We start from the raw sequence: 23,751 nt of genomic DNA, 5'->3' as shown, positions 1-23,751 counted from the left end.
CTTTCAACTACACCGTTTTGTTGAGGTGTGTTAGTACATGAGGTTTGACGGATGATCCCATCGAAAGCAAGTAACTGGCCAAAATCCTTAGGAGTATATTTACCCCTAAATCGCAACGAAAACATTTAATGACAGCAAAATGTTGTGTTATTACGAGGGCTCTAAGATCATGCACAATAAGTGCCCAAAAAAATCATATCTACACTTCATTAAATAAACCCAAGTGTAATGAGTGAAATCATCAACAAATGAAACGTAGTATCTATAACCACCTTTAGTAGAACGGGAGTAGGTCCCCACACATCAGAATGCACAAGATAAAACATAGCAAGAGAGGACGAAACACTTTTATGAAATGGTAAAGCTGAAAATTTTAGCAAGTTTATAACCACTACAATCAGAAATATCCTGGAAGTATAAATGCCCTAAAGCTCCCATAAAAATAAAAAAACGCAAACGAGACGCTGAAACATGACCCAAACGAGAATGCCACAAATAAAATTCAGATGACAAATGAGTCAAACGAAAAGAAGATAAATCCACACTACATGCAGCCACATCTGTTATTTTAAGTTCATAACTGAACTAAAACTCTCCGATGATATAGGGGTGCCATCAACGGTCATAATGGGTATGGACGAGTGAGGAGACAAACACACAAAAACTTGAAATGTGCACAACAATCCTTTATTGGTGATCACTCTCATGATCATGTATCGAAATGTGCACCCCGTTCGAAAGGTTGAGCCTTGAGAAATTTTCATTCGATTTCCTAGATAATTTCCTACCAAGAACCGATGACAATGGAACCATGAAAACTTTTCATTCTAGTCCGTTTTTCTATAACGTACTTTCGAATGAAGACAGGGGAAAGAAAACAAAACCAAAAAACATATAAGAGATCAAATAAATAAAGGATAACAATTTACTCACGTAGTGGGTCATGTGAATGCATATGAAAGTTGGATAAAACGTCTAACCGTGTCAAGGTTTCGTAGTCAATGCTATAAAGGCTAAACTAAAATTTTTACGATCTCTATAACATACGTGTAAAATAACCGAGGCATTATAATAAAATAATTTCATACAAATTGTAAAGGTTAGAGAGAATCCTCATGGAGACTTTAAGAAAATGTACCGCCACATTTCCAAAGGAGCGTGGACATTTGCTGATCAAGACCACGGATGGCAAGTTTCTGATTGCACCGCAGAGGGTTTGAAGGTAATCGATTAAATTTATTACCATTATTATTATTGTAATTATTGTACATCAATCTTGACCAACTCTTGCACTCTTTTTTTTCCTTTGTAGTGCTGTTTGTTGCTGTCGTTGTTACCAGTGGAGATCGTTGGTGAAAAACTAGAACCTGATCGACTATACGATTCTGTTAATATTCTACTTTCTCTTCAGGTGAGAGGTTTGATTCTAAAATTACTAGGATATTTTTAGTTTTATACTGTAAATTAGTTAGTCTTATATCCCATGTTTTAAGTAATGATTAAAATACCGCTTACCGCAATCCTGTTGCATCTCCGATCTTACTAGTAACTTGCATGGTATACCACGGTATTTAACTAATGTCAATAGTATCCTACGCCGAATGGTATACCGCATAGGTATTTGAACAACAAATAAATCAATATGAATAATAGCTAATATATTATATTAACATATCATCATTTAATTTATTGCTAATAAAAATAGAGTTTTTGTAAATATTAAAAAAAAAAGGAATATATTGACTTTATCTCATGTTGTCCTATAATTTTGAATTAAATTATGGAGTATTATTATTGCAAAAAAGATCTATTCCCACTAAGTTATTGGCAGTACGTCATGTGAAATTACCTAACAGTAATGAGATGGTTATTCAACTAATATGTAAAAAAAAAAAAAAAAAAAAAAAAAAAAAAAAAAAAAAACAGTAAATGATACAGAGAATTGGTAACTTAATTATGTGACAAAGCACCTAATATGGAGGGCGGTGTAAGTTTGGTGGTGAATAGAAATTCACTATTTAATTATATGTACAAGGACTAAGGTTTGATGATTCTCTCTTGGATTGTCTTCTCCTCCAATTCTCTAATGAACTAATATCTAAGATCCCCTTAGATTAGAAATTACTCTCTTTTTTATGCGACCCTCCCCCGAAGATCGTCTCAACCAAATATTTGCAAACACACATATTTGCAAACACACGTTACTAACAACCCAGAATAAATAAAGTACGCTGATTGAAAGTAATTCTCTGAACTCGTTGTCTTGAAGATCTCCAGTGTAGAAAGAAGAGTAAATTAGATAAGTCGGCCACGTGCGACTAAAAGAATGAATGACGTCCTAACAAAAACCCTAGGTGAGTTTTGTAATGGACCAATACATAATCTTCTGCGAATTAGTACACCAGGAAAACAAATCCGACCGTATCTCCAAATCTCAAAACTAAAAATAGAATATCTTTAATTTGAATCGCTAGGTACAAACATCTTGATCCTATGACTGGGTTGTCTTGAACAATTTAAAGAGTTTATCAAAACAAAAACCATGTCACAGAGAAGTCAACATCATGTTGCCCAACAAATTTTATATTGTCTTTAATAAATTGAGCTTACTAAAAAAATATAGTAAATATGTTATAAAAGTATGTTTTTTTTAAAGGGTAATTTAGCAAAATAGCCAACTTAAACGTTGGGAATTGCTAAATAGCCAAGGTTTGATAAATATTAGGTAAATAATCAATTTTATATATTTACAAACGAAAATATTAAGTAAATAGTCACTGCCATACATATTGATAAACGTAAATACTAAGTAAATAATCACTGTCATATTAAGTCACGTCATCATTTATGGCTACTTACCTAATATTTACCAAACCTTGGTTATTTAGCAATATCAAACGTTTAAGTTGACTATTTTTCTAATTTTTTATTTTTTTAAAGACCATTTTCTATTTATAAAAAATCATGAAGCATCTAATATACACAAAATAAAATATATATATATATATGCGCTGACGGCGGGCCTCGGCGATCAAGCCTGCCAGTCATCATGAGTGTACTCACAAGGAATTGTGATAGGCTTAAGAATACACAAACAATTCAGTTTCTCATAGAGATTATATCTCTAAAGCAGCTGAAATATGTGTTTCTTTGTGAAACCATAGGTTGACACAATGGAGTAGAAAAATTACGACAGTTCTTGGGTTTTAGAGGTATCTTGTTCTTAGAGCATGTAGGTTGTTCGGGAGGAATAGTGTTGTATTGTAAAAAAGCAAAGAAAGTTTGAATCATTGGCCAATTTAATAAACACATTGACACATAGAACAAAGGCGAAGTACGGGTGCGATGGAGGCTCTCTAGTCTTTATGACAAACCGAATAGGGGGCTGATAAATCAAACATGGAAGCTCACGAAAGAGTTAAATTGCAGACTAGAGCTGCGTGATGTGTAGCGGGGATCTAGATAATGTCTTGAGTCAAGAAGACAAACGAAGAGGATGATTGTACCCAAAAAGTAGCTGATTGATGGCTTCATTCAAGTGATGGTTCGAGTGTTGGAAGGAAGTTTTGGGTATATGGAGAAAAGTATTTTGGGTGTTTACGGAAGAGGTTTGGAAATTTGGAGGATTGAGTAAAAACTAGATTGGTATGAAATTTCTTTGTAGAAAGGAGAACTTTTTATTTGACTTGATGTAAAAGTATAGGATTACATCTCTATTTATACTAGTCTATAAAAATCTCTAGATACAACAATTTATAGAGAATTCCCCTAATTAATTTCTATCTTAGAAATTACAAGATTATTCTAGAATTTATTCTCTCTGAAGACTCTACACGTCAAGAGTATTCTAGAAATATGATAACTAAAATAGGCGCTAAATATTAAAGGCCCAAACTACAACTAGAAATAACTAGGTCCAAATATTATAACCCAAATCAAGTTTAATTATTCAACACTCCCCCTCAAACTTGATTTTGTTACTCCAAGTAAAGTTCTTAACTTGACGAAGGCTTCTCGCTTGAGGGGCTTGGTGAAGATATTAGCTACTTGGTCATTTGTCTTCACGTACTCCAATTGCACCTCCTTTTTGGTAACACACTCTCGAATGTAGTGATACCGTGTGTCAATGTGCTTACTTCATCATGGAAGACTGGGTTTTTCGCCAAAGCTATGTTGACTTGTTGTCCACGAAGATCTTAGTTGGCTCCTCCTATGGCAAACTCAACTCCTTCAATAAATTTTGTTGCCAAATTGCGTGATGGACACATGAAGTGGCAGCTATGTACTCCTCCTCGCAAGTGGAAAGAGTTTCTTCGACATCCATGTGAAGACTGTCTCCAATGTAGAACACGAATCCACTTGTCCTTTTTCGATCATCTATGTCTCCACCACAGTCGTTATCGCTATATCCGAGAACTTGTAATTATTAGAAACAGAGTAGTACAAGCCAAAGTTTGTCGTACCTTTGAAATAGCAAAGAATCCTCTTTGCCGCCTTCAAATGAGTAGTAGTTGGATGCTCCATGTGTCGACTAACGACTCCGACTGCATACAAGATGTCAGGCCTCGTACACGTCAATATCGTAGGCTTCCAACCAAACTCTTGAAGAGTGTTGGATCCACTTTCTCTGCTTCCTTGTGGTTTGACAACTTGATTCCACATTCAATTCGAGTGTTGACTGGGTTTGAGTCATCCATCTTGAACTTCTTGAGCACCTCTTTGGCATAGCCTTCTCGACTGATGAGGATTATGTGGTCTTCTTGTTTTACTTCAATGCAGAGGTAGTAAGAGATGAATCCAATCTCAGTCATCTCAAACTCCTTCATCATCTCTTTCTTGAATTCCTCGAACATGCTTGGATTACTCCCTGTGAAGATCAACTCATCTACATACAAGCATATAATCAATATATCATCGTTTTGAATTTTTATATAAAGTGCATACTCGTATGGACACTTGATGAAGCCTCTTCCTTTGAAGTACTTATCGATTCGAGCATTCCAAGCGCTTGTGGCTTTCTTCAGCCCATAGAGCGCCTTCTTCAGCCTAAGACTTTGTCTTCTTCTCCTTTAACTTCATAGCCTTGTGATTTCTCGATGTAGACTTCTTCATCAAGAACTCCATTTAAGAATGCTGATTTGACATCCATCTGATGTATCCTCCATTTATTTTGAGCTGCCAGAGATATGATTAGTCTAAAAGTCTCTAATCGAGCAATAGGAGCAAATACCTCGTGATAATCAATGCCGGCTCTTTGGCTGTAGCCTTTTTCCACAAATCTCGCCTTGTATCTTTCAACTTCTCCTTTCGAGTTCTTCTTTACCTTGTACACCTACTTCACACTCATCGCCTTGTGCCCTTTTGGAAGTGAAGCTAACTCCCAGGTATCATTCTTCTTTATCACATTGATCTCTTCATCCATGATGTTTCTCCAAGTCTTCTTTTCTAAAGCTTCTTGAATGTTCATAGGCTCGTAGTCCGCAAATAGACAAAAGAGAGTAAGGTTGTCTTGATTTTATGTTACCTCGTATAACTCTTGCAAGCTTCTAAAGTGGGGGGGTCCTTTCAATTGAACTTTTGCCTTCTTGAGAACTCGGAGTTGGTGAAGTCGGTGGGGTAGCCGCATCTTCTCTTGGTTGCTCTGGCTGTTCCACATCATCTTCTTCAAATTGTGAAAAGAAGTTAAAATTTTCATTGCTCGATCCCTAGTCTCATTCTCTTTCTTCTTCGATGATGACATTTCAGCTGATGATTGTCTTCCTCATATTTGGATTGTAAAGCTTGTAGCCATTGGAGTTGGTGTCATAACCGATGAAAATTGGTAGTCTCTTGCTCTTGAGCATGCTTCTCGCCATCTCAAGGATCGTCTTATTTTTCCTCTCCGCTACTCCATTTTGTTGGGGGGTTCTTCGCACCGTTAGCTGTCGCCAAATACTGTTGTCTTTGCAGTACTTCTGGAACACTTTTGAAGTGAACTCTCCCCCTCGGTCGGATCTCATTGCTTTGATCTCAAGGCCGCTTTCCTTCTCAACATGGGCTTTGAACTTTTTGAAGTTCTCAAACACTTTTGATTTTTCTTTCAAAAAATATACCCACGTTTTTCTTGAATAGTCATCAATAAAGAGAAGGAAGTAGTTACTCTTACCAAGTGATCGCTTGATCAGACCCCATACATCTGTGTGTATGAGTTCCAACGGCTTCTGAGCTCTTGAGCTTGACTCCTTTGGAAAGCTCATTTTGAACTGCTTTCCGAGTAGACGTCGTTCACAGACTTGTTGGGGTGGTTGATAGAGGGCAATCCTTTGACCATTTCCTTCTTGGAGAGGAGTTCCAATCCTCCAAAGTTGAGATGCCCAAATCGAAGATGCCAAAGTCATGACTCCTCCTTATAGCACATGTTGAGACATTTTGCGACATCATTTTGAATGTTGAGGATAAACATTTTATTTCTTGACATAGGCACCTTAGCAATGCAGTTGCTTGCATGGTCTCTTATAGAAAGGTGATTATCTTTTAATCGAATATTATAACCTTTCTCTAAGAGTTGTCATATGCTCAAGATGTTGCTCTTCATGTTTGGCACATAATAAACATTGGAAATGAATTGATGATCGACATTCTTCAATCGGATGAGAACGTTTCATTTACCTTTCACCGCCACCTTTGATTCATCTCCGAAAGCAACGTTCCCCTACACCGATTCATAAGCACCACGAACATGCTTCTTTGCCCGCACATATGGTTTCTCGCGCCACTGTTGGGATACCATTGAATATCTCAACCCCTTTCAATGTCCTTGTGAGCCAACAACAACGTCACGTCTTCTTGATTTCTTTCTTCACTACAACAAATACGACATTTACCGACGATTTTTTTCGTCGCTAAAAACCCCATAATCGTCGCTAAATCTCTTTAGCGACGATTTTAGCGACGATAAAAATCGTCGCTACATGTGCGTGCCTAAATATATTTAGCGACGATTTTGTCGTCGCTAAATATTTACCGACGATATTAGCGACGATAATCTCGTCCCTAAATGTTGTGACGAGAAGTTTTTTCCATTTTGAAACAGGAAATTAGCGACGACTTTGTCGTCGCTAATTCACGCGCAAAAATTTTCCGCGTGAATTAGCGACGACAAAGTCGTCGCTAAATACTTCTGTGTAATAATATTTAGCGACGACTTTGTCGTCGCTAATTATTATTATTATTTTTTTTTTTCGTCGTTAATTATTTATTTTTTATGGTTTTTTATTTATGAAATTCTAAAATGAAAAATCAAATAAAAACTAAATTATATTATCCAAATCAAGAAATATAATATAATTTAAAATCCGGTTACGTACGTTTTCGGTTATCGAGAAATATGTAAATAATAATCTACTATACACAAAATATCTAATAAAACACTAGTCGCGACGTTTGCTTTGTCGTCCCGCCGCTCGTTTTCCCCGCCTCCGCTGCCTCCAACTCCTGTAGCCGCAGCCATCTGAAATTCAAAACAAAATTTATTTAGTTAGGCATTCGTTCGTAATGATTTAAATCAGTTAATTTAGTAAGTAAATTAATGAAAAACCTTATATACTATCAATCATCGTCGTCTGACAAATCATCTTCTTCCATCAATTTTTCGTCCTCAGTTTCTTCGTCATCGATAAACTCTTCTTCTTCAATATTTTCCAACAAGTTCATTGCGTCGTTGCTCACGGGCTCTGGTATTGCAGACTGATGACGCGTCGACAGTGAATCTAAATCTGACGGTTCTACTGACAACTGAACTGAAGACGAAGATTGACCAAGAATGAGGTCAATATCAGGAAGATCCCACACATTTCGATGATTACACTCTTCGACGATTCGCCAATCAGGACCATTGAAGTTATCTTCCAAGTAGAAAACTTGTTTCGCTTGAGTTGCCAAAATAAATGGCTCGTCTTTGTACCATTCTTTTGCCACATACACGCTTGTCAAGTTATTGTCGTTGCGTGTCCTTTTCCTCGGATCTTGGTCACCGAACCAACGACATTGAAATAAGACGACACGACAATTGTTCTGATACGTCAAGACAATGACGTTTTCTACTTGACCATAGAAGTCGTGACCTCCTTCACTTGGTACATATACCCCGCTATTCTGAGTCGTTCTTCTGCTATCACGTTGACGGGAGATAAATTTAACTCCGTTCACTACACAACACGGATACGTTTGTGGTGCGAAATGTGGTCCCAATGCCAATGCATATAATTCAGGGGATACAGATACGTCTTGGCTCATGCGAAATACCTACATACAACCATTAATTAACGAGTCGGTTAGTGTCGAAGCGAGTTTAATCATATTTTTTTAGTTAATTAGTCAAATACCTTTTCCCAAAACTATTTTGGGAACTCAAGTCGATGCGCTTCTTCAACATCTGGCCGACCTTCTAATTCCATGAGATCTATGTGTTTACTGAAATAAAATTCATGTTCATTTAATACATCACTTCGTATAAATAATTCAAGTTAATTTATTTCACTCATTTACCTCATGAAATCGTCAATTTCGGGACAATTTCGTAAAATGTACCACTCAGCGAGCAAACGTATATTCTCATCTAAGTGTATCGTGCTCATCTTCACGTAAGGCCGACAACTTGATGATTGAAACACCGATAACTCTCGTTCGACACCTTCAAAGTTAGACGCGACGTCTGTTCGTTGGGGCATGTTGAAACGATTCTCAATGCCTTCTAGATACCTTGAGCAGAATGTCAATGCTTCGTCTACAACATAGGCTTTGGCAATTGAACCCTCTGGTCTAGCTCGATTACGCACAAAGTTCTTGAGCGTTCCAAGGTATCTCTCAAATGGATACATCCACCGCATATGAACTGGACCTCCGTTAATTGCCTCATCCGGTAGATGCATTACCAAATGAACCATGATTGTGAAGAAATCAGGCGGGAAAATTCGTTCCAACTTACACAATATAAGCTTCACATCCTCTTGCGCCTTCTCAATGTCTGAAATTACCAGCGTTCTAGAGCAAATAAGTCTGAAGAAGTTGCAGAGCTCTATTATGGCATCTCGAATTGTTCGATCCAGAAAAGGACGAATAGCAGGAGCCAGTAGGCGTTGCATAATCACGTGACAATCGTGAGACTTCAAACCCGTCAACCTCCCATCCGCGGTAACATTCTTCTTCAAATTCCCCGCAAAACCATCGGGAAATCTGACAGCATCAAACATCCCTCCTCCTCTGTAATCCGTCTGATACTGCATTACGTCATCTTCTTCCTCCCCGTGAAAGTTCCACCTCGTGTAATTCCTCTTAAATCCTCTGACAAAGAGATGATTCTCTATATCAGGAATTTTTTGCGTCAACACGTTGTTACACCTCTTGCATGGACACTTAACTCGTCCTTCGACATTTACGTGTTGTCGGGCCATTGCCATGAACTCTGTCATGCCAGCCGCAAACTCAACGCTTAAACGTTGGTCCTCGATTATCCAATTCCTATTTGGATAACTCATTTTACCTATAGATTGAACATTTCAAAATTTAGTAGTTTTCGGATTTTATTTTATAATTTCACGATCCTACCGAAATTTCGGCAGAACCTCCCCTATAAACTTAACAACCCGGCATCAAGTTTTTAACTTTAAAACCTGCATAGAAACATCCTAAAACTAACAATAAATCCAACCTCAGTGGTTCGATTATTAAAATTCATAATCCATAATAACCAACTAATTAAATTCACATTGTTATTCATTTTTAAATCCGTAACCAACTAATTAATTTAACATTTTTATTCATTTTTAAATCCATAACCACCTAATTAATAATTTATTCTAACAAAATTTCTAATTTCTAAATCCTAACAAAATTTCTAATTTCTAATTTTTAAATCCTAACAAAATTTCTAATTTACTCTAACAAAATTTCTAATTTCAATTAATCCTAACAAAATTTCTTAATTTAATAATTTCTAATTTACTAATCCAAACAAAATTTACTCTAACAAAATTTCTAATTTCTAAATCCTAACAAAATTTCTAATTTTTAAATCCTAACAAAATTTCTAATTTACTCTAACAAAATTTCTAATTTCAATTAATCCTAACAAAATTTCTTAATTTAATAATTTCTAATTTACTAATCCAAACAAAATTTCATTTCATAATATAAATATTTATATATCTAATCCTAATTTATATTTATATATATATAAATAATTATACTTATACATAATTTAAACATTTATGTAAATATTCATATATTAATCCATATATATAAAGTTTTTAAAAAAAAAACTTACCGATCACGTACGGCGGGAGAGCGCGCGGCCAGAGAAGAGGAAGCGGCCAAGGACGGCGTCGGCGGGGAAGTGGCTACGGCGTCGGCGGCGGAGCGGCGGAGCGCGGCGGAGGAGCTGCAATGGGAGAGAGAGAGGCCGGAAGGAGATAGATGTGGGGAGAGAGAGAGAAGTGAGGAGAGAGAGAGAGAGTTACCGGGTACGACGAGGTCGGCGACGGCGGCACACGGCGGAGGAGGGCACGGCGACGGCGGGAGAGAGAAAAAGAGAGAGAAATCGTTTTAGGTTAAAGAAAGAGAAATGAGGAAGCTGGTTCGCGATCTGGTATTTAAAGACCTTTAGCGACGATTTTTCCGTCGCTGAATCATTTCATTTCGTCGCTAAAAGAACTTAAATCGATATTTCATTTAGCGACGATAAATCCGTCGCTATTAGTAAATTTCAGACATTTAGCGACGATAAAATCGTCGCTAAATCATTTTCGTTTTAATGTAATGGGAGGGATTTTTCCCTCTTTAAAATTCGTCAAAATTCGAAAACAATTTGCGACGATTAGTTCGTCGCTAACTGTATAGCGACGATTAAAATACCTTTAGCGACGACATTATCGTCGCTAAATCATTTCGTTTTAATTTAATGGGAGGGATTTTTCCCTCTTTAAAATTCAAAATTAATTCAACATTATTAGCGACGATTATATCGTCGCTAACTGAATTCAGACCTCATTAGCGACGAATTTATCGTCGCTAATTAGTTTCCCGCAAACTTAGCGACGACAAAAAAGAATTAGCGACGATAAAGTCGTCGCTAAATATCTTTGCCGCCAAACTTTAATATTTTTCGCCCCAAAAAATTAGCGACGGGAAAGTCGTCGCTAAAAGGGTGATTAGCGACGATTTATTAGCGACGATTAAGTCGTCGCTAATACTTCCGTCGCTAAATGTCATATTTCTAGTAGTGCTTTAACCTAGTTGGCCTTCTCTTCAACTCTGTTGTTGCGCGGAGCTCTACACTCGGAAGCATAAACTTCTTGCAGTTGTAGCATTTGATATGTGACTTGTCTTACCTTAATTTTGTGGCTCCTCTCCCACGACCTCTTGACGAGCTTTCTACTCTTTGGTTGTTGGTGTTGTCATTGGGCCTCCAACCTCGTCCACGTCCACGTCCTCATCCTCAGGTGCTACCTTTCCTTTGATAGCTTCCACCGCGATCTTCATTTGTCGAATCGACTCGTGTCTTGAGTGCTTGCTCCACGATATCTTCCTTCTTCTTTTTCTTTTCTTCATAAGCTAGGAGCGACCCGAGGAGTTGCTCCATTGTCATGGCCCCCAAGTCCTTCGTCTCTTCGATGACAGTGACGATATGCTCGAACTTTGAATTAATGGATCTAAGAACCTTCTCCATGATTCTCACATCGTCTAACTTCTCACCATTTCTTTTGAGGTTATAGGTAACCGTCAAAACTCTTGAGAAGTAATCGGAGATGAGTTCATCTTCTCGCATGTGCAAGGCTTCAAACTCTCGCTTAAAGTTTGAAGACGTACCTTCTTGACTTGATATGCTCCCTTGTATGAAGTTCGAAGCTTCTCCCAAGCTTCTTTGGCCGACTTTGCTCCCGAGACCTTCTCAAACTTGTCTTAATCTAACCCTTGATAGATGAGACAGAGAGCCTTCTTGTCTCTCTTCCTTGAGTCTCTCAAACTATCATTTTGAGTTTGAGATAGACTACCTTCATTCTCCGGGTCGGCGTGGCCTTTCTCAACTATCTCCCACACATCGTGTGCACCAAGGAGAGCCACTTTTCTAAGACTCCAGTTGCCGTAGTTGCTCTGATACCACTTTGTTGGAAGGAAGTTTTTGGTATATGCAGAAAGTGTTTAAGTATTTTCGGTGTTTAGGGAAGAGGTTTGAAAATTTGGAGGTTTGAGTAAAAACTAGAGAGGTATGAATTTTCTTTGTAGAAAAGAGGACTTTTTATTTGACTTGATGCAAAATTGTAGGATTATATCTCTATTTATACTAGTCTATAGAAATCTCTAGATACAGCATTTTCTAGAGAATTCCCCTAATTAATTACTATCTTAGAAAGTACAAGATTACTCTAGAATTTATTCTCTCTAAAGACTCTACACATCAAGAGTATTGTAGAAAGATGATAACTGAAATAGGCCCTAAATACTAAAGGCCCAAACTACAACTAGAAATAACTAGGCCCAAATACTAAAACCCAAATCAAGTTTAATTATTCAATATGGAGTACAATCTGAGGGATTCAGACCTAATGGGATATCAATTGATTTGGAAAAAAGGTGACGGGCCGATAAATATTTTTGAGGTTTGCCTCGAATAGAGCTTTGGTTACTAAAGAATAGATATTGCTATTTTCTATGATGCTAAACCCTGGAACTTGGATAATTCCCCTTTTGATAATAGCCCTATCTTGTTAAAACTGAATAAGAACGAATTGAGACCAACGACGATACTGGTCAAATTTGAGAATGCATGGTTGCGAGAATGAAACACGCTTCGATGTGGTGAAGGACTATTGGGATTAGGGGTGTGCATGGTTCGGTCCGGTCTAAAACCAGTCAAAAAATCAAAGTGAACCAGTTTAAATGGTTTAAATAATTTAAACCGGACCGGACCAAATAAGGAAAAAAAAACCCGGACCAAACCGAACTGGTTAAAACGGTCTGGTCTGGTTTAAACCGTTTTAGACCGTTTAGACCGTTTTAGATCGGACCATTTTAGACCGTTTTAAACCGGACCGTTTTATTTTAGCCTATTTTTATTTATATTTTTCTTAAATAATAACCGGTCCGATTTTCTTTTAGACCGGACCGTCGTAGACCGGACCGTTTTAGACATATTTTTTATTAATTTATTTATATAAATACTAACCGGTCCGGTCCGGTATAAACCGCGGTTTAGACATTTTAGACCGGACCTGATCGTTTAAAAGTTCAAACCGGACCGACCGATGAAATTTTAAACCGTTTAAAACCGGACCAACGGTTTAAAAACCAAGGTTCGGTCCGGTTTATGGTTTTACCAGTTTTTTCGCGCTGCCCTAGTTGGGATAACGCATGATGCATAAGATTTGGGGATAGAGTATATCGGTGCAAAAGAGGTTTTAAGGAACAGTGATGGCACGCTAGGGTTAGGGCTAGCGTTCATGGAGACATGGGACCGTCGCATCGGAAAATAATACGTGCATGGAAACTTTCTAGGATTCTTGCACCATTATGACCAAATATTTAGCATTTATGACCAGCTTTTATTTGCTTTTATTTGCATTCTTTAATTTTGTTATCTGTTTCCCGATCTTGTTGACTTGTTTCCTTTTTTTTGGACTTCCTGTTTTCTGCTCTCTCCTTGCTCGATCTCTATATATATTGGAGACAATGGAGTTTTATTTTTCAGCTTGTTTTTATTAGTAATAAAAAAAAGAGGTCAACATCGTTGTTGCAAAAACTTTGCGTTTTCATCTTTCCGATAACCTCTCATTACAATAGTTGGTATCAGAGCCATTCCGATCCCTTCCATGGCGCATAGAAACCGACATGGAGGAGTCCAGGAGGCTGATTTGGAGATTGACATGAAGATCTCACCGGTGCTCATCGACGATTGGACGCGCTCACCAAAGCGATTGAGGCTATCCTCCAACAACACCCGGTGGCCCCCGTCGCTTGTGATGAAGCCAAAATTGACAACGAAGACAACCCTTTTGCACCGTTCGCCGAAGCTCCGCACATGGATGGACTTGAGAACGACACACGATGGGAGTGGGCGTTCCGTATGGAGATTCCCGAATTTCACGGAAATGTGAATGTGGAGTCGAATTTCTAGATTGGATAGTGACGAAGTCAAAAAAGTTGTCGGCGATGTGGGTCATGCTCTCGTGGTCCGCCGTAGTTTTCTTGCCCCCGGACCGCGATGATGGTTGGTTCCGAAATAACATTTTCCAATCCTCGTGCACCATTACCGACAAAGTATGATGTTTCGTCATCGATTCTGGAAGTTTTGAAAATGTGGTGGCCGAAGACGTCGTCACCAAATTGGGCCTAACCCCAGAGAAGCACCTGAAACTATATAAGCTCGCTTGTCTCTGAACCTGCACTGGGCGTTACCGTTTCGAAACGGGTTTGGGTGAGCTGTTTCATTGGCAATGCGTACAAAGATACTATTATGTGCGATATTTTTTCGATGGATGCTTGTCATTTGTTGCTTGGTAGGGCGTGGCAATTTGATCGGCACGCAATACACGATGGATCGACCAACACGTATAGTTTCCTCTTCGGTGGCAAGAAGATCGTGCTTTACCGTCCAATCCTATGATCGTCTTAGCTCACAGACCTACTATGACCCTCCTGTCACACGCCGAATTCGACGAAGAAATGACCGACTCGGGCGTCGTCTATGTCCTTCTCAGTAAGTCCTCCGTCGACGCAGTTCCGGTCCCGAAATCTGTCCAGCCACTGCTTGCCGACTTCCACGATGTCTTTCCGCCAAGTCTCAATCCTTAAGAACTGAAGTCTTGTAGCTCTGCCCTAGGCAAGATCTCCTTTAGTTACAAGCTTTTTCCGAAGCACCATGTAGCTGACATTAAGAAGCCTCCTCAGTCCAGTCTTCCTCATGCTAAGTTCTATTCTCCCGATACTCCCAATGTGCCTCCCATGACTGCTGACACAAGGAAGCTGATTGCTCTTTCCCTAATGGATGAGATCGAGCACCTTGAGCTCGTTATTGCCATGTCTATAGGGAGAAAGAAAGATCTTGAAGTTGCACTCTCCAAAATGTTTCCTGCATGCTCATCTTCTGCATCAGGCTCATCCTCCTAATGACATTCTAGTTTATTGCGTTGTTGATGTTTCTTCTTTCTTTTCTCCTTCTCATCGTCAAATTCTATTATGGTCTGTAATATTTTCTAAGCCACTGTGTATTTCTTCCTCTCTTTGCCTTTGTTTGGCAAAAAAAGGGGAGTCAAAAACTGATACAGATACTGACTCTGGCTTTTGTTTTTTTTCCCTCTCGTGGTTATCTATCAATAGCAGAAGTGTGTACATTGTGCATGTTTTCTTTTTCCTCTGTCAGTCACTGTGACATGTGTGACCTTACAGTACGTAGCTTGAAGATCTTGTGTTTGGCTTGCACTTGTGTTCTGTGTTCCTCTATCAGTCACTGTGACATAAGTGATCTTGCAGTGTGTAGTTTGAGGGTCTTCTGCTTGGTTGTTCAGTTTATCACGTTAAGAGTTTTGCCTTCTCAAAGTCAAAGGGGGAGATTGTTGTTACATTGAGTTTGGCGTTCTTGGTTCAGGCAAATCTATTGTCTCTCATGTTGCTTCTCCCTCTTCAAAGAACATCCTTCTTCCCTTTCTGTCAGGATACGACGTGGTCTCGCTGACACTTTTTTTACTGGCCGCGTTGGATGTGCGCCATCTGTCTCTGTTCCGGATCAAAGGACATTATCTTTGCTTGTCTCTTATATAAGAGAATGTTTCTCTTGTGTGTATGGTTATACATTCTCATTACGTCGAAACCTAAGACAAAGAAAAGGTGTGTCTTTTGTCATCTAGTGTTGGTGTCTTTTCTGTGAGAGCAAACCCGGCTCATGGTGTGTTGCTGGTGATTGATATTTATTGAAATACTGGGAGTGTGAGAGTGAAAAGTGAGGGAAGCTCAAATCTAGGGGAGCCTAGATTAGAAACTTTCTAGAATAGTTTGGAGTTAGGAATAATGGAAAGTTATCATCCAGTTGTATTCCTTCATTGTACTCATACTATTGTCTAGTGAAGTTACTATTTTCACAGGGATTCATATCCCCCCAGAGTAGGCAGTCTGGCAGAACTGGGTTACCACGCTTGTGCGTTCTGTTTCCTTTTTGTCTTTACTGTTGTTCTTACTTATCCTGATAACATCTAACAAGACAGCTTAAACAGTAGATTTGGGCTGTAACTTTTTGTAAGAGTCTCACGTCACTCAGGGCATCTCTAATGGAGACTCTCATTTTGAGGGTCCTTCATCCTTAAAATGAGCGTTTAGGGCATCTCCAATGGAGACTCTCATTTTGAGGGTCCTCAAATCTCAAAATGCAGGTTTAACGACTCTCTACTCTAATGGTGACCCTCAAATTTATCTGTAAAAATGTATTTATATTACATATTAGTCTTTAATATTTTATAATATTAAACATTTTTATATCTCCATAAGTAATTATAAAATATACACAACATAGTGTTACATTTTAATAAAATATAGATGAAAATATGAAATTACATACAAAAACATACAATTTTGAAATTTATTTTGTTATTTTGGGTGTTAATGCATTTAATATTATACTCATCTTGTATTAGTTTGTGTTAATTATAATATTAATAATAACATGTGTTATGTTTTTTACTTAGTCAACCAATAGTAAGTATACCAAATTATTAAATCAAAAGGGCTTAATTGTAATAAATTTATCTGTATGTACCAAAAAAAATATTTAATCAACTAGTAAAATAATTTAGCCCTCGAAAACAGTTTTATATTTATTTCCAAGTATTTATGTGGTTCCGGTTTCAGGTAACATATATCTTTCTAATTAAAATTGGTGTTTATTTTACTGTTCACTCATTAGGAGGGGGAAAAATATTAGTAGCTCTATAGTACATAGCTTTTATCTGATCTCAAACCTTTTGTCCCTAAAAATTAAAATATAATCTATAATATCTTGTAGAGTAAGAATGGCGGTCTAACGGCCTGGGAGCCAGCTGGAGGACATAACTGGTTGGAGGTAATTAGAGACAAATTCTCAATGGCTAATCATCATTTGATCTACTGAGCATCAGATATTTTTTATAATATGAAATGAGAAATTGTCTCATTTGTCACCAATTTCATAACATTTTTCTACTTTCTATCAAAACACTAATTTTTCCTAAAATGCCACCGAGATGTCAACATTGTTGACATCTATGTTGACATCTCATAGTGAAGGGTAAAAATAGATGTCAACATTGTTGACATAGATGGTGTCATTTTGGGAAAAATTAGTGTTTTTGTGGAAAGTAAGAAAATGTTATGAAATTGATGGCAAATGGGGCAATTTCTCATATCAAATATACTAACTAAATAGTCTCTAAATTAATTTATGAGGAAATGCTCCTCAAAGCACAAACTATTGTGTTTTCTAGCGTTTTATCAGTTTTATAAAACTTTTTTTTTGTTTCTTAATTGAACACGCAAATAACTTACAAAAATATACAATTTATAATACCTAGATCATATTTACAATATCATTAGGACAAACTTAATTTACGCCAAAAAATTATAATAGTTTCACTATTTATCAGTGCATCGTTTCTTTTTCGAATCTCTAGACCTCATGCAAAGTTGTATAAAAAGAATATGTACAAAATTTGTACATATTCTTTTTTACACCATTTTTATTTTGTGATCTTCTTGTAACTCCTTAGATTATGATTTTGATTGCTAAAAACAATTAGAAGTGAATTATTTACTTAATAAGACTAAAATACTTCAAATATATAATTAGGTTATCATTTTGTTTAAAATATTACTTATATAGAGACCAAATCTATATTACTTGCATATGGACAATTTTTTATGCTTACAAGCCAGAATTAAAATTGTGTTAAATCAAGGTCTGTTTATTTTGTATGGCTTTAATCTAGCTGCTCAACCCCACTGAATTTTTCCAAAACGTTATCGTGGAGCTCGAATATGTAGAATGCACTTCATCGGCAATTCAAGCATTGGTCTTGTTCAAAAAGATGTACGGAAATCACAGAAGAGAAGAAATTGAAAACTTCATCACAAGAGCTGTTCAATTCCTTGAAAACATGCAAATGCCCAATGGTTCATGGTATTCTACTTCCTTTCTTAGATTATCTTCACTCTATTTTTTTTTTCTTGAACAATAGTATATCTAAATGTAAATTAATTATATAGGATATCCGAATTGCAGATGGCCTGCAAATTATACATATTTTTAGCTATACTCAAAACCTGTCAATAAATTCTACCTATTCACTCATTTTCTTTACTTTGATATGTATTTGGCTGTGTGCTGAGAATAGAATAATCCTATCATCTATTTATGTTTAATGCTTGATAAATTTTTTGCGTATAAAATTGAATTTGAATTTTACCTTCATTCCTTGAAAAAATGTGTAAAATAGCCATATACTTGTGTTTAATTTTTTTTTTAATTATTATTTGGTGGCGATAAAGTGGTTGTTTTACTCTTATACTTACCATAATCTGTACGATCCCTCGTCATAGGTATGGAAGGTGGGGAGTTTGTTTCACGTATGGTACGTGGTTTGCCATTGGGGCGCTGGCCGTGGCCGGAAAGACATATGGAAATAGTGAAACAGTACGCAAGGCCGTTAACTTTTTACTGGAAATACAAGGAGACGATGGTGGTTGGGGTGAGAGTTATTTATCATGTCCTAAGAAGGTAAATATACATTCGATAAATAAAAGGTAAATATAATGGAATTTTTCACACCAAAAAAAAAAAAAAAAAATCCAAAAATAAATATTTTTTTAATTTTTTATCGCCTAGCAATTTTTTTTTTTTTAACCCCCATTAAGTTTTGATATTTATCCCCATAAACAATATAAATATAAACTGCAATTGTTGGCATCAATAGCTTTGTTGTAGTAGGACTGCGGGCTGTGATTTAGTCACACAAGGGACACAAGAATTACTCAGTTTATCTTTTTTTTTTTACTATTATTCCATCAAAAATTATTGACTGTCTTTAGATTCAAATTTGTTAATGACTCTATTTAGTGGCTATTAAATTTTTTTCTTCATTTTTTTTATTTTACCAAAATTTTAGGCTTGTTTTATTTTTTAAAAAATAATCATATATTCGCTTCTATTTTTACTAAAGATTTTATTTATAGAGAATCGTTAACGGCTAAGTTTGTTGAAACATCATTATTTCAATATAGCCAACGTTTCATTTTAGTTTGATAAATAGTCATTTCCCAGACTTGACAGCAATTATAGCAGGTTGAAAATCCAATTTTAACCTTCCCTTATTTTCAAGTTTTTGTATTTGAAATTAAAAAAAAAAAAAAAAAAAAAAACCGCATTATTAATGTTGGAACTGAATAAGTAATTTTGTTGCTGATTTGTTTCTTTGTTTGTAGGAAACTCTCTCTCTCTCTCTCTATCATAAATTAATCAAATAGTGGCTAGTTTGTAATTACATGTTTCAGATCATGGCTAGAAATCTACATTGCCCTTATTTATATGTCGTGCCACATTGACGCATATGCAGGAGTATGTGCCTCTAGAAGAAAATCGATCAAATTTAGTGCAAACTTCATGGGCTCTGATGAGTCTTATTGACGGAGGACAAGCAGAAAGAGATCCAACTCCAATTCATCGTGCAGCTAAACTACTAATTAACTCTCAATTGGAAGATGGTGATTTTCCACAACAGGTACGAAATATATAAGACTTGAACTGTATGATGAATGTTTTCACTTTTGTTCAAGTGATTTTTATAGGTAAATATAGTGCTACGAAACTTATTTTATTTTCTTTTTTTCTTTTAACCATGAATACGTAGTGAAATCTTATGTTCACAATTCAGGCTCATTAAAAAATGAATGTGAAATTTATAGTTACAGTTCTAGCTTCAATAATCAGTTAATATGGGCATGCACATTTTTTTATCATTTATTCTTTATGCCGGTCTTAATTTTATTTTAACACATTTTCATGCCCTTTGACTGTGTGAATAATTATAGTATATTTTAGAAAAATTAGTCGAAATAAGCCACTTCAAACGTTGCAATTGTGATCTAGCCCACATTTCGCACTAGTTTCAAATCTAGCCCAAAAAGATAACGTGTCAAAATTATAGAAAATGGTAGTTACCAATATAACCTTGACTTGATTCTATGAAAAAACGTTAGCCCACGTTTTGAAAAAATATCTGCAGATTTTTTTAAATTTTTTGTCACTTTATTTCGGAAATTTTAATTGATTTCCGGAAATTTTAATTTGTAGCTTTTTATTTAATTAATGCACATATTTAAATCTAGTTATCTGACTTTCCTATTTTGCGGGCTAGTTTAATGTGAAGGAAAACAATATTGCTCGTGATATGTTTTAGGCTCTATAAGATGAAATTCGAATTCCCAGTTTTTAGTGATTATATTTTATTATGTTTTAATGTTAAATTTTGAAATATATCGCTCATTTAATCACAATATCAATTTGTTACGTACTCGTTAATTTTTGTTTATTTTGAACTAATCTGCAAATTAACATAAATAAACTACTCGTTAATTTTTGTTTATTTTGAACTAATCTGCAAATTAACATAAATAAACCACAACTGAGATAATTTATAGAAATAAACCAATTCAAATGAGATTCGAATAAAGAAGAGAGAGACTATTACGTATGCATTTAATGATACACGCATCCATTAATTACTCAACAAATTTTAATATTATTTTGGAAACAATTTTTTTCCTTTTAAAAATCAATACCGAATATTTGTTCCTTCAAACGTGGGTTAGTGTTTTATAAACGTCTTTTAAAGAATAGGGGTAAATCAGGTATTTTATGTTCGTTTATTATGGTAAATGACTAGATTGCAAAATAAATCAAACGTGGGCTAAAAAGCAAAAATCATGTTTCATAATGGCTACATTGCCAGTTTGCCCTATATTTTATCCGAGTAATGTTTACCAGTAACATAGCAACTTATCGATCTAATTTTTTTATTTTTTGAAATAACTTGACTTTATCTAATTAAGATCGCAATATTATTTACCAGTAACGGTTTTACAGGAAAAAGCAGTTTCTAGCGACCTTTTATTCAATAATTTTATTATAATTAAAAATTTACAGTATCGGTTTCAATAATTGATTACTGCAGGAAATTACGGGATCTTTCAATAAGAACTGTATGCTTCATTATGCAGCATATAGAAATGTTTACCCTTTATGGGCTCTTGCAAAATATTGCAAGGTGGTTCCATTACATTCCACTATGCGCAGCTAAACATTAGTCAAGAATTTATGTAATTTAAAGATCATATTTAAAGACGAATTGCGAGTTGTATTTTTTTTCTGAATTGAATTTGTTGACTTCATAGAAATGATGTCAAATACGTTTGGGTACATTCCAGACAACTCAATTACTGGTAGAGCGGGGATAATTAAGCTTGGAACACAAGTAAAAAAAAACGATCGTATGTATTTGTGAGCACATCTGCATTTGGTTCGTATGTATTTTACTTTAAGCAACTTTGACGCAATATTTTCCCTAACTAAATCTTCGTCAATCTCGATGTGCTTTGTTCCCATGTGAAACATTGTATTAGACGCTCACAGTTGAGAGTTGATTGAGATTTCAAGCTCTCGGAACAACGAGTATAGCCAAACCGTACTTATGGTCTAGTCAATGTAAAAAAATCTAGATGGAAATTGCCCAAAGTCGACAGAAATGCTATGCTAATATGAGAAGTCGAACCAATGGAATTTCAAATTAGAGATTTCATGTTCTTAAAAGGAACGCCTCTCAACGACGTGATGAGGTTCGGCAAGAAGGAAAAATTGAGCCTGATATACATTGGTCATTTCGCGATCACTTAGAGAATTGGAAAGTGGTCTATCATCTTGCCCTTAAACCCATACTAGCATACGTTCATAATGTGTTCTATGCCTCGAAGCTCAAAAAGTACCTACCAAAACCAATGCATGATTCAGTATAAGAGCTAATTGAAATACAAGAAGACTTGACATATGAAGAATATCCAGTTCAGATTCTCGTTCGTGAAGAGGTGTTGGAAAAACATGTAGCATGTAGAAAAACATTTATCATATGGCGGAATATAATATTTTTTCTTATTTCACAAAAAAACGGTTTTTGAGTGAAACCCATTATGCATACAAGTTTAGTTGAAGCATCTGTAAAATCTAGATTTTCACTTGATGGTTTTGGATCTTCACCCCTTCCACGTCTTAATGTTAATGTTGAAGAGAAACCAAAAAGAATTTTAACAAATAATTAAAACAAAAAAAAAATTATACTAAGCCACTAAACAACGTTTCAAGTGTGCTTAAAATGTAACGTTTCAAGTGTGTTTAAAATGTAGTCAAATTTGATGACGTGGCTTAATTCATCATCTACGTCTACGTGTAGGCATAACACCCAATAAATTCCGACTCAAAATAGATGAAAATGATCCCTCGTGTCTAATTTTAGCATATGTATCTCAAAGGCTTTACTTGTTAACGTCTTAGACAGCATAACCCTTTGGTGAACCACCTAAAAGATCTTTTTTTTTTCCATCCACATCCCTATAGGAAAGGTTCAAAATGCCGTTTTAGATGCCGTTTCGAGCATCTTGATTTACGGAAAATCGATACGCCGACGGAAAACCGAACGGAAAAAATGTGGAAAAGGGCAATTGATTTGCCGTTTTTAAATGCCGTTTTCCATGAAAAACCGACATCATTACTACAAATGTTAGATTCTACAACGGATATTCCACAACGGAACGCTGTCCCGTTGTGGAATCATGATGTTTCCCAAACGGGACAAGAGTCCCGTTGTGGAATCTTGATGTTAGTTGTCCCGTTGTTGAATCTTGATGATTCCACAACGGGACTATTGACCCGTTGTGGAATTCAAAAAAAATTTAAGGTTTAAACAACGGGATGGTGACCCGTTGTTGAATCTCGCCGTGGCCAAACTATTCAACAATGGTACAGTATACTGTTGTGGGAGAACTGTAAAACCAAACATTTCGCCACGGCGAGTTTAAGCCTTGGTCGCGGCGAAATGTTTCCACAACGGTACAATAACCCGTTGTGGAAACATTTTTCCGCAGTCACGTATATATTTGGCCGCCGCGAAATGTCGCAGACTGGAATTTAAAAACTTCCCTCTTGATTTTTTTTCAAAAATTTCAGAAATTTAATTCTCTTCTTCTTCTTCTTCTCTCTCTCTCTCTCTCTCCAACCAACGCCCACTCGCTGCCCCTCCTTCTTCCTCCGCCGCCGTCGCCGCTCTCACTCTCTCTTCTCTCTTCTTCTTCTCCGCCCTTCTCTCTTCTTCCTCCGCCCTTCTCTTCTTCTCACCTTCTTTTCTTCCCCACCTTTCTTCTTCCCCGCCACCCTCTCCTTCTTCTCCGCCCTTCTTCTTCTTCCCCGCCCTCTGTTTTCTTCTCCGCCCCTTTCTTCTCCCCCGCCCTCCATTTTCTTCTCCACCCTCTTCTTCTTCCCCACCCTCATTCTTCTTCTCCGCCTCTCCTTCTTCCAAACCCACCAAACCCACTCTTCACAAACCCAACAAGCATTCCAACCCACCCCCACACAAACCCACAAACCTTGTCTCCGACCACAACCCACATCTCCGACAACTTCATTGACTCACCACGCCCCATGCTCATCGTCTT

The 23,751-nt window shown here is 36.6% G+C and overlaps 1 protein-coding gene across 3 annotated transcripts in view; it reads left to right on the top strand.

Moving 5' to 3' along the window:
• Positions 1-21,598, top strand: part of LOC149393804 (beta-amyrin synthase-like) — a 48,916-nt gene extending 27,318 nt beyond the window's left edge. For 2 of the 3 annotated variants that reach the window (XM_089616463.1, XM_089616462.1), the window contains 7 exons: positions 1,100-1,222; positions 1,313-1,411; positions 17,027-17,083; positions 17,985-18,175; positions 18,595-18,772; positions 19,608-19,772; positions 21,225-21,598. In XM_089616463.1, the coding sequence (XP_089472589.1) occupies positions 1,100-1,222; positions 1,313-1,411; positions 17,027-17,083; positions 17,985-18,175; positions 18,595-18,772; positions 19,608-19,772; positions 21,225-21,350 (939 nt within the window). In that variant the 3' untranslated portion in view covers positions 21,351-21,598. The remainder of the gene's footprint in view (positions 1-1,099; positions 1,223-1,312; positions 1,412-17,026; positions 17,084-17,984; positions 18,176-18,594; positions 18,773-19,607; positions 19,773-21,224) is intronic. The other variant, XR_016299641.1, reaches the window with a different exon arrangement.
• The last annotated feature ends 2,153 nt before the right edge of the window (positions 21,599-23,751 follow it).

The sequence above is a fragment of the Urtica dioica genome, chromosome 6, assembly GCF_054948205.1.
Source record: "Urtica dioica subsp. dioica isolate 48M chromosome 6, U.dioica_male_clone48M_v1_H2, whole genome shotgun sequence".
Lineage (NCBI taxonomy): Eukaryota > Viridiplantae > Streptophyta > Magnoliopsida > Rosales > Urticaceae > Urtica > Urtica dioica.
This window is presented reverse-complemented; position numbering and strand designations above follow the sequence as displayed.